The 15,775-nt window shown below is 63.0% G+C and overlaps 1 protein-coding gene across 1 annotated transcript in view; it reads left to right on the top strand.

Annotated features, from left to right (window-relative positions):
• CFAP46 (cilia and flagella associated protein 46) overlaps positions 1-15,562 on the top strand; it is a 99,479-nt gene extending 83,917 nt beyond the window's left edge. Inside the window, exons 51-59 of the mRNA XM_069460240.1 lie at positions 10,535-10,599; positions 10,670-10,730; positions 10,798-10,833; positions 11,036-11,138; positions 11,513-11,625; positions 13,442-13,523; positions 13,948-14,084; positions 14,174-14,254; positions 15,243-15,562. Of these exons, the coding sequence (XP_069316341.1) occupies positions 10,535-10,599; positions 10,670-10,730; positions 10,798-10,833; positions 11,036-11,138; positions 11,513-11,625; positions 13,442-13,523; positions 13,948-14,084; positions 14,174-14,254; positions 15,243-15,367 (803 nt within the window). The 3' untranslated portion in view covers positions 15,368-15,562. The remainder of the gene's footprint in view (positions 1-10,534; positions 10,600-10,669; positions 10,731-10,797; positions 10,834-11,035; positions 11,139-11,512; positions 11,626-13,441; positions 13,524-13,947; positions 14,085-14,173; positions 14,255-15,242) is intronic.
• The last annotated feature ends 213 nt before the right edge of the window (positions 15,563-15,775 follow it).

Genomic DNA, 15,775 nt, shown 5'->3' with positions numbered 1-15,775 from the left:
GACCGTAGAGTTTTCATGCTGGGCGTCGGGGGCGTGAGGTTACTTGAAGGCAGACTCTGATAATTGGAGATATAAACTATAAATCCTCAAGCAGCCACTAAAAGCAAATCAGCAAAACAAACCAAAAAAGAACCCAAAGAGTTTACAGCTAATACATCAATGAAGATGAAATGAAATCATAAATAATACACAATCCAAAAAAAGGCAGAAAAAGAGAGGAAATGGAACAAAGAACAGATAGAAAAAGTAGAAAACAAATAGAAAGATGGTGTATTTCAACCCAGCCATATCAATAATTACATTAAATGTAAATGGTCTAAAACCCTCAATAAAAGGTGAAAGTCACTTGACTGAATGAAAATGCAAGATCCAAAATATGTTTCCTCCAAGAAACCCAGTTTAAACAAAAAGACGACAGAGGCCGGGCGCGGTGGCTCACGCCTGTAATCCTAGCACTCTGGGAGGCCGAGGTGGGCGGATCGTTTGAGCTCAGGAGTTCGAGACCAGCCTGAGCAAGAGCGAGACCCCACCTCTACTAAAAAAATAGAAAGAAATTATATGGACAGCTAAAAATATATATAGAAAAAAAAAATTAGCCGGGCATGGTGGCGCATGCCTGTAGTCCCAGCTACTCGGGAGGCTGAGACAGGAGGATCGCTTGAGCTCAGGAGTTTGAGGTTGCTGTGAGCTAGGCTGACGCCACGGCACTCACTCTAGCCTGGGCAACAGAGTGAGACTCTGTCTCAAAAAAAAAAAAAAAAAAAAAGACGACAGAGCATTAAAAATAAAGGGCGGAGAAAACATTGTACTATCCAAGAAAGCTGGCATGGCTAGACGAAATCAGAAAAAAAAAAATAGACTTTATAGCCAAGAATGTGACTAGGGATGAAGAGGGCCCTTTTGAAATGACAAGGAGGTTAATTCACAAAGAGAACGTAAGGTCCTCAGTGTTTACGCATCTGTCACGACCTGCAAAAGACGTGAAACAAAGCTGATAGACCTACAAAAAATCAACCAATAAGCAGCGATAGTTGGGGACGTCAACATCCCTTCTCAATAGTAATTGAACAAATAGGCCTGAAATTGGTAGGATATGGAATGTTTTAAGCTTATCAAGCACTTCATGGAATTGACATTTATATAGCATTCCACTCCATGACAGGAGAATGTACCTTTTTTCCACGGGCACACAACATCTGACGGGATGGACCATAAGTTGGGCCATAAAACAAGCCTCAAAAATTGTAAAGGATTCAAATTATTCAGAGTAAGTTCTCTGACCACAACAGTTAAATTAGAAATTAATGACAGAAAAATCTCTGGGAAACCCCAAATATGTGGAAACTAAATATTCTTCAAAGTAACCCACGGATAAGAGAAAAGAATTAAAAGGGAAATTTGGAAAATATTGTGACCCTAATAAATATGAAAACACAGTGTCATTGTGGGTCCAGGAAACACCAGTGAGCGGGAATCCTGGCACCGAGCACACACCCCGGCAGGGAGGGGGACACGGTGACAGTGAGCATACACCCCGGCAGGGAGGGGGACACGGTGACAGTGAGCACAGACCCCGGCAGAGAGGGGGACACGGTGGCAGTGAGCACACACCCCGGCAGAGAGGGGACACGGTGGCAGTGAGCACACACCCCGGCAGGGAGGGGGACACGGTGACAGTGAGCACAGACCCCGGCAGGGAGGGGGACACGGTGACAGTGAGCACACACCCCGGCAGGGAGGGGGACACGGTGACAGTGAGCACACACCCCGGCAGGGAGGGGGACACGGTGACAGTGAGCACAGACCCCGGCAGGGAGGGGGACACGGTGACAGTGAGCACAGACCCCGGCAGGGAGGGGGACACGGTGACAGTGAGCACACACCCCGGCAGGGAGGGGGACACGGTGACAGTGAGCACACACCCCGGCAGGGAGGGGGACACGGTGACAGTGAGCACACACCCCGGCAGGGAGGGGGACACGGTGACAGTGAGCACACACCCCGGCAGGGAGGGGGACACGGTGGCAGTGAGCACACACCCCGGCAGAGAGGGGGACACGGTGACAGTGAGCACACACCCCGGCAGAGAGGGGACACGGTGGCAGTGAGCACACACCCCGGCAGAGAGGGGGACACGGTGGCAGTGAGCACACACCCCGGCAGGGAGGGGGACACGGTGGCAGTGAGCACACAGCCCGGCAGGGAGGGGGACACGGTGGCAGTGAGCACACACCCCGGCAGAGAGGGGACACGGTGACAGTGAGCACACACCCCGGCAGGGAGGGGGACACGGTGACAGTGAGCACACAGCCCGGCAGGGAGGGGGACACGGTGGCAGTGAGCACACACCCCGGCAGAGAGGGGACACGGTGGCAGTGAGCACACACCCCGGCAGGGAGGGGGACACGGTGACAGTGAGCACACACCCCGGCAGAGAGGGGACACGGTGGCAGTGAGCACACACCCCGGCAGAGAGGGGACACGGTGGCAGTGAGCACACACCCCGGCAGGGAGGGGGACACGGTGACAGTGAGCACACACCCCGGCAGAGAGGGGACACGGTGGCAGTGAGCACACACCCCGGCAGAGAGGGGACACGGTGGCAGTGAGCACACACCCCGGCAGGGAGGGGGACACGGTGGCAGTGAGCACACAGCCCGGCAGGGAGGGGGACACGGTGGCAGTGAGCACACACCCCGGCAGAGAGGGGACACGGTGACAGTGAGCACACACCCCGGCAGGGAGGGGGACACGGTGACAGTGAGCACACACCCCGGCAGAGAGGGGACACGGTGGCAGTGAGCACACACCCCGGCAGGGAGGGGGACACGGTGACAGTGAGCACACACCCCGGCAGAGAGGGGACACGGTGACAGTGAGCACAGACCCCGGCAGGGAGGGGACACGGTGGCAGTGAGCACACACCCCGGCAGAGAGGGGACACGGTGGCAGTGAGCACACACCCCGGCAGGGAGGGGGACACGGTGGCAGTGAGCACACACCCCGGCAGGGAGGGGGACACGGTGGCAGTGAGCACAGACCCCGGCAGGGAGGGGGACACGGTGACAGTGAGCACACACCCCGGCAGAGAGGGGACACGGTGACAGTGAGCACACACCCCGGCAGAGAGGGGGACACGGTGACAGTGAGCACACACCCCGGCAGGGAGGGGGACACGGTGGCAGTGAGCACACACCCCGGCAGGGAGGGGGACACGGTGGCAGTGAGCACAGACCCCGGCAGAGAGGGGACACGGTGGCAGTGAGCACACACCCCGGCAGGGAGGGGGACACGGTGACAGTGAGCACACACCCCGGCAGGGAGGGGGACACGGTGGCAGTGAGCACACACCCCGGCAGGGAGGGGGACACGGTGACAGTGAGCACACACCCCGGCAGAGAGGGGACACGGTGACAGTGAGCACACACCCCGGCAGAGAGGGGGACACGGTGGCAGTGAGCACACGCCCCGGCAGGGAGGGGGACACGGTGACAGTGAGCACAGACCCCGGCAGAGAGGGGGACACGGTGACAGTGAGCACACACCCCGGCAGGGAGGGGGACACGGTGGCAGTGAGCACAGACCCCGGCAGAGAGGGGGACACGGTGACAGTGAGCACACACCCCGGCAGGGAGGGGGACACGGTGGCAGTGAGCACACACCCCGGCAGAGAGGGGGACACGGTGGCAGTGAGCACACACCCCGGCAGAGAGGGGGACACGGTGACAGTGAGCACACACCCCGGCAGGGAGGGGGACACGGTGGCAGTGAGCACACACCCCGGCAGGGAGGGGGACACGGTGACAGTGAGCACAGACCCCGGCAGAGAGGGGACACGGTGACAGTGAGCACACACCCCGGCAGAGAGGGGACACGGTGACAGTGAGCACACACCCCGGCAGGGAGGGGGACACGGTGACAGTGAGCACAGACCCCGGCAGGGAGGGGGACACGGTGACAGTGAGCACACACCCCGGCAGGGAGGGGACACGGTGACAGTGAGCACACACCCCGGCAGGGAGGGGGACACGGTGGCAGTGAGCACAGACCCCGGCAGGGAGGGGGACACGGTGACAGTGAGCACACACCCCGGCAGGGAGGGGACACGGTGACAGTGAGCACACACCCCGGCAGGGAGGGGGACACGGTGGCAGTGAGCACACACCCCGGCAGAGAGGGGGACACGGTGGCAGTGAGCACACGCCCCGGCAGGGAGGGGGACACGGTGACAGTGAGCACAGACCCCGGCAGAGAGGGGACACGGTGACAGTGAGCACACACCCCGGCAGAGAGGGGACACGGTGACAGTGAGCACACACCCCGGCAGGGAGGGGGACACGGTGACAGTGAGCACAGACCCCGGCAGGGAGGGGGACACGGTGACAGTGAGCACACACCCCGGCAGGGAGGGGACACGGTGACAGTGAGCACACACCCCGGCAGGGAGGGGGACACGGTGGCAGTGAGCACACGCCCCGGCAGGGAGGGGGACACGGTGACAGTGAGCACACACCCCGGCAGAGAGGGGACACGGTGACAGTGAGCACACACCCCGGCAGGGAGGGGACACGGTGACAGTGAGCACACACCCCGGCAGGGAGGGGACACGGTGACAGTGAGCACACACCCCGGCAGGGAGGGGACACGGTGACAGTGAGCACACAGCCCGGCAGGGAGGGGACACGGTGACAGTGAGCACACAGCCCGGCAGGGAGGGGGACACGGTGACAGTGAGCACACACCCCGGCAGGGAGGGGACACGGTGACAGTGAGCACACACCCCGGCAGGGAGGGGACACGGTGACAGTGAGCACACACCCCGGCAGGGAGGGGACACGGTGACAGTGAGCACACAGCCCGGCAGGGAGGGGGACACGGTGACAGTGAGCACACAGCCCGGCAGGGAGGGGGACACGGTGGCAGTGAGCACACACCCCGGCAGGGAGGGGGACACGGTGACAGTGAGCACACACCCCGGCAGAGAGGGGACACGGTGACAGTGAGCACACACCCCGGCAGAGAGGGGGACACGGTGGCAGTGAGCACACGCCCCGGCAGGGAGGGGGACACGGTGACAGTGAGCACAGACCCCGGCAGAGAGGGGGACACGGTGACAGTGAGCACACACCCCGGCAGGGAGGGGGACACGGTGACAGTGAGCACACACCCCGGCAGGGAGGGGGACACGGTGGCAGTGAGCACACACCCCGGCAGGGAGGGGGACACGGTGACAGTGAGCACACACCCCGGCAGAGAGGGGGACACGGTGACAGTGAGCACACACCCCGGCAGGGAGGGGGACACGGTGACAGTGAGCACACACCCCGGCAGGGAGGGGGACACGGTGACAGTGAGCACACACCCCGGCAGGGAGGGGGACACGGTGGCAGTGAGCACACACCCCGGCAGGGAGGGGGACACGGTGGCAGTGAGCACAGACCCCGGCAGAGAGGGGACACGGTGACAGTGAGCACACAGCCCGGCAGGGAGGGGGACACGGTGACAGTGAGCACACAGCCCGGCAGGGAGGGGGACACGGTGACAGTGAGCACACAGCCCGGCAGGGAGGGGGACACGGTGACAGTGAGCACACACCCCGGCAGGGAGGGGGACACGGTGACAGTGAGCACACACCCCGGCAGGGAGGGGGACACGGTGACAGTGAGCACACACCCCGGCAGGGAGGGGGACACGGTGACAGTGAGCACACACCCCGGCAGGGAGAGGGACACGGTGGCAGTGAGCACACACCCCGGCAGGGAGGGGGACACGGTGGCAGTGAGCACAGACCCCGGCAGAGAGGGGACACGGTGACAGTGAGCACACAGCCCGGCAGGGAGGGGGACACGGTGACAGTGAGCACACAGCCCGGCAGGGAGGGGGACACGGTGACAGTGAGCACACAGCCCGGCAGGGAGGGGGACACGGTGACAGTGAGCACACAGCCCGGCAGGGAGGGGGACACGGTGACAGTGAGCACACAGCCCGGCAGGGAGGGGGACACGGTGACAGTGAGCACACACCCCGGCAGGGAGGGGGACACGGTGACAGTGAGCACACACCCCGGCAGGGAGGGGGACACGGTGACAGTGAGCACACACCCCGGCAGGGAGGGGGACACGGTGGCAGTGAGCACAGACCCCGGCAGAGAGGGGACACGGTGACAGTGAGCACACAGCCCGGCAGGGAGGGGGACACGGTGACAGTGAGCACACAGCCCGGCAGGGAGGGGGACACGGTGACAGTGAGCACACACCCCGGCAGAGAGGGGACACGGTGACAGTGAGCACACAGCCCGGCAGGGAGGGGGACACGGTGGCAGTGAGCACACACCCCGGCAGAGAGGGGACACGGTGACAGTGAGCACACAGCCCGGCAGGGAGGGGGACACGGTGACAGTGAGCACACACCCCGGCAGGGAGGGGGACACGGTGACAGTGAGCACACACCCCGGCAGGGAGGGGACACGGTGACAGTGAGCACACACCCCGGCAGAGAGGGGACACGGTGACAGTGAGCACACACCCCGGCAGGGAGGGGGACACGGTGACAGTGAGCACAGACCCCGGCAGGGAGGGGGACACGGTGACAGTGAGCACACACCCCGGCAGGGAGGGGACACGGTGGCAGTGAGCACACAGCCCGGCAGGGAGGGGGACACGGTGACAGTGAGCACACAGCCCGGCAGGGAGGGGGACACGGTGACAGTGAGCACACAGCCCGGCAGGGAGGGGGACACGGTGACAGTGAGCACACACCCCGGCAGGGAGGGGGACACGGTGACAGTGAGCACACACCCCGGCAGGGAGGGGACACGGTGACAGTGAGCACACACCCCGGCAGAGAGGGGGACACGGTGGCAGTGAGCACAGACCCCGGCAGGGAGGGGGACACGGTGACAGTGAGCACACAGCCCGGCAGGGAGGGGGACACGGTGACAGTGAGCACACACCCCGGCAGGGAGGGGGACACGGTGACAGTGAGCACACACCCCGGCAGGGAGGGGACACGGTGACAGTGAGCACACACCCCGGCAGGGAGGGGGACACGGTGACAGTGAGCACACACCCCGGCAGGGAGGGGACACGGTGGCAGTGAGCACACACCCCGGCAGAGAGGGGACACGGTGGCAGTGAACACACACCCCGGCAGGGAGGGGACACGGTGGCAGTGAGCACACACCCCGGCAGGGAGGGGGACACGGTGACAGTGAGCACACACCCCGGCAGGGAGGGGGACACGGTGACAGTGAGCACAGACCCCGGCAGGGAGGGGGACACGGTGACAGTGAGCACACACCCCGGCAGGGAGGGGGACACAGTGACAGTGAGCACACACCCCGGCAGGGAGGGGGACACGGTGGCAGTGAGCACAGACCCCGGCAGGGAGGGGACACGGTGACAGTGAGCACACACCCCGGCAGGGAGGGGGACACGGTGACAGTGAGCACACACCCCGGCAGGGAGGGGGACACGGTGACAGTGAGCACACACCCCGGCAGGGAGGGGACACGGTGACAGTGAGCACACACCCCGGCAGAGAGGGGACACGGTGACAGTGAGCACACACCCCGGCAGGGAGGGGGACACGGTGACAGTGAGCACAGACCCCGGCAGAGAGGGGGACACGGTGGCAGTGAGCACACACCCCGGCAGGGAGGGGGACACGGTGACAGTGAGCACACACCCCGGCAGGGAGGGGACACGGTGACAGTGAGCACACACCCCGGCAGAGAGGGGACACGGTGACAGTGAGCACACACCCCGGCAGGGAGGGGGACACGGTGACAGTGAGCACACACCCCGGCAGAGAGGGGGACACGGTGACAGTGAGCACACACCCCGGCAGGGAGGGGCACACACACCAGCAAGGAAAATGTCCTGGGATCAGTGACGAGTGTTTCTATCCTCAGACATTAGAAAAAGAGCAAATTAAACCCAGATAAGCAAAATAAAGATTATGATAAAAATAAGAATAAAAATCAATGAAACAGGAAACAGAAAAACAATAGAAAAAAATGGAACAAAAAAGAAGTTCCTGGAGAAAGTCAATAAACTGAAATAACCTTTAGTCACACTGATCAGGACAAGAAACAGAAGACAGATTATCAGCATCAATAGGGATAGAGGCGGCATCACTTCAGATTCCAGCGATAATACAGATAAGCAAATATTATGAATAATTTTATGCCAATAAATTTGACAACTTAGATGAGATGGAAAGATTCCTTGAAAACATAAACTACCGAAGCTCAGCCAAGAAGAGTGACCTGGACAGTCCTGTGCCTATTGAAGACACACAAGTTTAGTTTGAAATCTTCCCAGAGCAAAGCGTCCACACCTGGGCGGCTTCCACACACCCCCTCTCACGGAAACCGAGGAGGAAAGACTTTCTAGCTCATTCTGTGAGGCCGGCGTTATCCTGATACCACAAGCAGAAAAAGGCATTAGGAGAAAAAGGAATCCAGACCCCATTCCTCACGAATATAGATGCAAACAGACATTTTAAACAAAATTTTAGTAAATCCTCTAAAACAATATAGTGAAAGGGATTTCTATCATGCCCAGGAATACAGCGTAGTTTAACATTCAAGGAATCTACCAATGTCATTCGCCATATTAACAGACTAAAAAGTAAACACTCTGATGATTCCGACGGATGCAGGAAAGCATTGGACAACATGCAACGTTCACTTCTGGTCACAACTCCCAGCAAACTAGGAAGAGGAGACGTCCTCAGTCCGGTACGGGGCCCCCGCAGACGGCACCCTGAGCACGCCGTGGCGGGGGACGCTGAGGGCTTTCCGCCAAGGCCAACGGCCAGCAGGGCCCTCCCGCCACCCCCCTCCAGCCAGGGCAGCACGGCAAGGAGCGGAAACCACACGCACCCAGACTGGAGACCAAGGACTAGAGTCGTCTGCGTGTGCAGGTGGCGTGTTCGTCCATGTGGAAACGTGATCTTATCCAAAAAAGCCACCGCGAGTGAGTTTAGCAGGTGGTAGGGTCCAAACTCTATTTGTACATACTACTAATAATCAGAAATTTAAACACCACCCTTTACAATAGGGTCAAAATAGTAAATACTTAGGGTAGATTTAACCAAAATGTGCAAGACTTATACAGTAAACACTGTGACACATTGCTAAGCGAAATTACGGAATTCGGGGGACACGATCATGGAAATGTCAAAAACCGGTGGATGTAACCAAAGCAGGATCTAGCAGGGAATTTTAGCTTTAAATGTTCATGTCAGGAAAGGAAAAGGGCTAGAATTCTAACGCATGAGCTCAGCGCCCAACTGAAGAAGTTAGAGCGAGAAGGCAGATTAATCCCAAAGGCAGGCAAGGGAGGGCACAGAGGAGGCCGGCAGGGACGAAACTGGTTGGTTGCAAAGAAAACTCATAAAACAGACACAGTTTTGTCATAATGGTCAAAAAAAATTAATGAGGCACAAATAAGCAATGTCAGGAATAAAAAGAGATACAAACTCTAAAGATGTCCCTGAGGTTTAAATAGACTATTCCGGACAACTTCGCATTGATATATTTAAAATCGTGCGCAAAATGTGCAAAGCACAAGAAAAAAACACTTCCGGACTCAAGAAGGAAAGAAAACCCGGACAGTCTGGCAGCCGGTGGCGAAGGAGCATCACAGAAGCGAGTCTTCCCACGGAGAACGCGTCGGTTTTGCAGTTTTCCCGCTGAATTCTACCAAACTCTCACGACACAGATCGCGTCAGCCCGACTCTTGACTAGCCCAGGAAAAAAACACGCCCCCGTCCTTCCGCAGGCCTGACTGGCTGCTCGAGGGCAGCACGAGCAAGAAAGAAAGAGCCTTCCGTCACCCTGTAGCCCTAAAGCCCTGCGGGGTCAGGGGTGAAAGGACAAAGGCGTGAGCCTCTGGCTCGGTGCAGAGTAACAGCACTTGCTAAAACGCTCACGTTCAGAATAACCTTTCTTAGTGAACCAGGAACAGAGGAATCTCCCGTCCTGATAAAGGATCCGCCAAAACCTAGAGCAAGCGTCCGCGTCCCCTGTATCGGGGCAGGCAGGGCCCCCCGGCACCTGCACCTGCCGTCTGCCGGGCCGTCACGGGGGAGCAGCGAAAGGGACGAGGGTGGGAGAAAGGAGGAAAACTGTCATTGCTCTTGGCGTGCGCTGCCCACACAGAACCTCCCACAGAATCCACACGCCCCTAGCCACGGTTCCGTGTGGGGAGGGGACAGGTTGTCCGTCCCGTGCAGACGGCCCTGGCGCAGAGCCCAGCCACTGCGGGCACACTGGTGAGTGCCCAGCGGGGTGTGTGAATGGGCAGCTGGGGGCCTGGGAGCCGGTGGAGATGGGCCTTTCCCGCCCCAAGGGCCTCCATGTTTGAGAAGTTATTGCCATTTCAACTTTACAAAAGTTAAATTGTTCTCACTACGTATATTTTTATCGAGGTGAAATTCACGCAACATAAAATTAACCATCTTAAAGTGAACGGTTCCGCAGCGTTTGGCACCTTCACACTGTTGCGCCCGTGTCCTGTCCCCACAGACGGCGGCACGAGGAAGGAGGGCCGCGAATCTAAGAGGAGAAGCCTCACCAGGAAGGGGAAGAAGGTGGGGCAGGGGCAGCTCGCGAGGGCCGGGCCGGGGACGCGGGACAGCCGGTGACACCGTGCCGTTGCAGGGCAGCATCCGCCGGACGATCCCCGCCGACTGCGTCGTCGTGGACGTGGACAACATCAAGTGTATCCTTTGACAGGCCCCGGTGGCCCGAGCCAGCCTTGCTGCTGTTCCTCCTTGACGGAAGCGCAGTCGTCGTGGACCCCCACGAGGAGGCCCGGGGCCCAGGTGGGCGCTCGCCGCAGGCCGCCGGCCCACCCACGACCCAGGGCCTGGTGCCCCTCTCTGGGCCTCGAATCTGAACCCGAGCCGGCCCTTCGCTGCTTCGGACACTGCCGTTTGCCGGGTTTTCCACCGCGGAGGGGAGGGGCGCCGTTCCCGCCTGCTGCCGGGCGCGAGGCCGGGACCCAGCCCCACCCTCTTCTCGCAGAAACGCTGGCTCCTGTCTCCGTCACGCGGGAAATTTTGGAACGATTCCGAGACACGTTCACTGCGCGATGGGTGGGACATCTGGGGACCAGTCACTTTCCCAGGTTTGGATCTGGGTTCCCGGGAGCCAGTCCCAGGACGGGTGGGTCTCGGGGCACCACAGGGTGCAGCCAGCCGCTGTCTCCAGCCGGGTCTGCACCTGGGCCTGGTCAGGCACCGGCACGAGGCCCAGCGCAGGGTGCACCCCCAGGGGGCCTGGGCTCCCGCAGGGTCTGAGCCCCGAAGCCCCAGACTGCTGTGGGGGCAGAGGGCGCTGGCTCCGCGCCACAGGGACCCACATGCGTCCTTGCCCTCAGTGTGGACGACTGGGGCGGCGTGCAGGGGCAGGTGTAGGGGGGGGCACGGGGACAGATCTGGTCCCGGGTGCGGTCAGGCCGACGGTGGCGCCCGCCCGCCCGCGTCCCTCCCGTCTGCGCAGCCAGGCGCAGTGGGAGCAGGCCCTGGGCAGCTGCAGTGGCTTCTTCTTCTACGGGATGGAGAACTTCCTGTCCCACATAGTCGTGGAAAGATTGGTCGCCATGAACTTACAAGGTGAGACGGGCCCTCAGCACCCCTTCCCCAAAGCCCCCTCCACCAGGACCCGTGGGCACAAGGAGATTCCGCACGAGGACAGAGCAGGGCCACCGGCACCTGGGGGAGGGACCGGAGGGCCTGGGATGCTCCGGCCGGGCACGGCCGCCCCGCCCTGCCCAGCCCCTGGCCCCTCCGGCCACACCGGAGTCTGCAGACGGACACATGCGGCAGCCACAGCTTCGGCCCCTCCCGTCTTGTCTCGCAGAGACCCCAGTTCAGACCCTGCCCGGTCACCCCTCCAGGGCGGGGCCTTTGGAGGCCAGGGCTTTTCTAGAACATGCTAGAAATGTGGCCCCTCCTCACAGAGTCGTTGTAGTCTAAATGTGGGCTCTCGTGGCCTTGCCTTCCCGTTTACCGTCCACTGAGGGTGGCGGAGGCTGCCAGGTGCCCCCGCCATGGCCCGGGACAGCCACAGCCCAGCCAGCCCGAGGACGCGTGGGCTTTGGCAGGAGGGGGCGTGGCACGAGCAGCAACACAGTGTCCTGCGTGTCCCACTCACACACGTCCCCAGGCCCAGGAGGCGGCCGGTGCAGACAGCAGGCGCCCCGGGACAGCAGGCGCAGGGCGCTCAGACCCCGCCACGGGCGAGCTGTCGGGCGGCAGTGGTGTTCCGCCTCCAGGAAGGCTGCCCCTCCTGTCTCAGCACCCACGGCCGCAGACCACGGGGTGTCTGTGCCCCCGGGACAGCCCGTGTGGACGCCCGGTGGCCCTGCTGGCTTTCTCCTGGGCGGGTGCCGGGCGGCCGGTGCCGTGCTCAGCTGGCTGGGCCTTTGCGGGGGGCCCTGGAGAACGTCCCTCCTTGTGGGGTGTGTGGCCCGTCGGGGGCAGCCCAGCAAGCGTGTGGATGCGCGTCTCTGTGGTCAGGGCGCCATGTCCCCCACTGTCCTGGAGCCCAGGTCTCCTTCCCGGCCGCTGCTGGCCCGAGGCCTGCACAGGGGTAAGCATGTCGCCCGGGCCCCCTCGCCCAGGCGCAGTTGGAGGCGGGCTTGTTGGGAAGTTTGATTCCAAGCACGACGGTGAGCGAAGCAGCAGACATTGCGAACTCACGAGGCAGCGCGCATGGGGAGGCCTCGCCAGGGTGCCCGGCTACGGCCCCCCGGCCTTGCCCCTGCACAGCCGGACACGCTGTCTGTGGGACCAGCCCCCGAAGCCCGTCCTCAGCCAGGCGGGGCAGTGGCAGCCCCCTGCATTTGCCGCGCTCGTGGCAGACAGTCCGCCCAGGCGCATTTGGACACTGGCACCTGTTCCGGGGGCGCAGCTGGCCAGGGCGGCCCCCCCTTCCCTGTGTGCCGGGACCGTCCTGCACCCCAGGGACCTCCTGCATGAGGCACCCTGGGACGCGTGGCCTCCCTGCGCCTGCCCTGCACACGGAGCGTCCAGAGCACGGGTCCTCCAGCCGCCCCGCTGTGGCAGCTCAGCCACGCCCCTAAACACGGCAGGTGGAGGCCACAGCTGGGGCCTCTCTCCAGGGACTGGGGCAGCCTCAAACACCCCATCAGTGCGGAGCGCTGGAAGCTTCCAGGCATGATGGGGGAGCCGAGGCCCCTCAGCTGGGCAGGGGGAGCCGCAGGAGGGGCCGCGGGGGGCCCTGTGGTGTGCAGGAGGCTGTGAGGGCGGGGGCTCCCGCAGCGGTCAGGCCCACGTGTCCACGTGTGGCTCGTGGGTCGGAGGCACTCGGTGGCCACAAGGCTCCACCCACCGAGCCCAGGTGCGCAGGCCGGCCCCGCCCGCCGGTCGCAGCTGCTGAGCCGGCCCTCCCGTGTGCCGCACGCAGACTGCCGCCTGCTGGTCCTGCTGGACATGACGCGGTCCCATGACAGCCTGCGGCGGCACGTGGAGAGCTCGGAGAACAAGAGGTGCCGGGGGTGGCGGCGCGTGAGCCATGGGCGTGGTCCTGTGGCGAGGGCGGGGCGGGAGGGACGGTCGCCCTGAACCCCCAGGAGGCGCTGCCCGGGGAGGGGCTGTGCTCGGGCGGGTGGAGGGGCTGCCGCAGCTTGGGAGGCCCCGCTTGGCTGGAGCTCAGAGCCGGGTCCTGCCCGGGTTGCTGGGCGGCACCTGCTCCAGAGACCCCGTCACACGCTGCGCGGGGCCTCTTCCCCGGGGCTGGGAGTGCCCGGAAGGATCTGGCAGCTCTCTGAAATGCCATCTCTTGTCAACGGCATTTGACGCGGGAGCTGTCAGTGCGCACATGCGTTCCAACCGCGGGCGCAGCGGGCTGTGGACGGGGAGGGCGGGGAGGCTCGGTCCTAGCGCCAGCCCGCAGGAGCCGCGTCCTCACAGCCCGTCCCAGCTGTCCTTGGAGGCGCCCATCGAGACGGCCATCCTCCTGAGCCTGGTGGGAGTCCGGAGCATCGTGGCAAACCAGTGGCCCACGCGGCTGCAGGACAACGCCTGGCGGGCCAGCGTCCTGTGGGAGAGTGAGTGGGCGCCGCGCCCACCTGCCCTGCGCCCTCGGGGGGAGCCCTCGCAGGCGCCGCGGCTGCCTGAGGGGACGTTCCGTCCCCAGATCTGCTAATGTTCGGCAAGTCGGTCGGGGCTGTGGTCCGCCTGCTGCAGAAGACGGGAGGCGACGAAGCGGTTAGCCGAGGTAAGGCGAGGCCGGCTGGCCCCACACAGCCCCGCAGGCACAGGGCGCCCCTCCTCCCACCGAGGAAACCGGGGCTCTGAGGCGATAAGAGCCAGGAAGAGGGTGAGCGTGTCCCCGCCCGGAAGCCCCCCGCCCCGTTGCTGCGCAGCCCCGGCGTGTGAACACGCTGACGGACGGGGACGCCACAAGCGCAGCCTCTGCGGTAACGGCCGTGGGGGACCCGGCGCCAGCCCTGCTTAGGGAGACACTCCAGGCGTTAGAACTCACAAATTCCAGATTCCAAAAGCTCCGCTCTCCGGGAACAGATGGGAAAACCCCTCCTCCCAGAGCAAGGCCTCGTGGCTGCGTTGGCCACCGGGGCTGGGTGGCCTGCAGGCCACAGCACCAGCAGGTCACCCTGGACGTGGCCAGTAATCCCAGCCCAGGAAAGAACACGCCTGGAAGTGAACCCCAAGCTGGGGTCAGCGATCGGCCTGCCGGTCTCTGTCCTCCGTCCCTCGGGGAGAGCCCGGGCAGGGACACAGGGCATGACCTGTCACGCTCAACCTTCAGAGCCCACGAGCCTGAACGTGAGTGTGCCAACAGGGGTGACAGGGAAGCTGCAGGTACGTGTCACACGGGGACGCTGCTGAGAAACAGCAAGCAAGACACTGAGGAGCGGCACTGAGCAAAGCACTGAAGGAATAATCTTCCATAACTAAGACAGGGTTACACCAGGATGACTCAAAACGATGAAATCTCCTATACACGACTCCAAAGGAGTTTACCATTCGAAAATCACGTGGTCCACAGGGCCTGGGGTGTGCTGTCCAAATAATAGTAAATGCTCATAGAGTGACTGAGTGACCGAGTGAGTGAGGAGGTAGTGGCTCCACCTGGGGGGGCCGCAGCGTCGGCCCCTCGGCCCCTGCTCGGGCTGCAGGTCCTGGGGGCCGACAGCTGTGCCCAGTGGGCGTCGGCCTCACCTGCCACGTCCTGCTCTCCACAGACGAGGCTCTGCACACCTCGCGGGACAGGCCCTCGCTCCGCCTGCCGCAGCCCAGGAGGTCTGAACTGCTCCCCGCTGCCCTCAACTTGGTCCTCTATGGGCTGCCAAACCAAGCCATCGGGTAGCAGGTGGCGGATGGCGGCGTCTGGACTGTCTCCGAGGGCCCCTGCCTCAGCGCTTCCCTCTGCCTTGGCTCTGCACCGAGGACCCCACGGCCCCCCCAGGGCCGCCCCCCAGCCACACACAGGGCAGCCACCTGCCCCATCTCCTGCTCCCGGGGGTCTGCGGGCAGGCGGGGGCGCCAGGCAGCAGGGCCGACCCGTGGCCGCCTGGACCCAGAGCTCATCCCTGCCCTGTGTGCACCTGTGGTCCGTCGGGGCGGAGCCGCGGCCACTGCTGGGGTGGGGTGGGGTGGGCTCCCCTGCCGCGAGGCTGCCAGTGCCGTTCCCTGGGGACGAGGCCCCCGCCTGGGCGCCCAGCGGGCGGCTCCTCACAGCACTCGCCGGTCGCTAGCGTGCTGCCCCTAGGACAAC

This window comes from Eulemur rufifrons, chromosome 28, assembly GCF_041146395.1.
Source record: "Eulemur rufifrons isolate Redbay chromosome 28, OSU_ERuf_1, whole genome shotgun sequence".
In the NCBI taxonomy this organism is placed as follows: Eukaryota; Metazoa; Chordata; class Mammalia; order Primates; family Lemuridae; genus Eulemur; species Eulemur rufifrons.
Note: the sequence above shows the minus strand (reverse complement) of the source record. Positions and strands in the feature narration are given on the sequence as shown.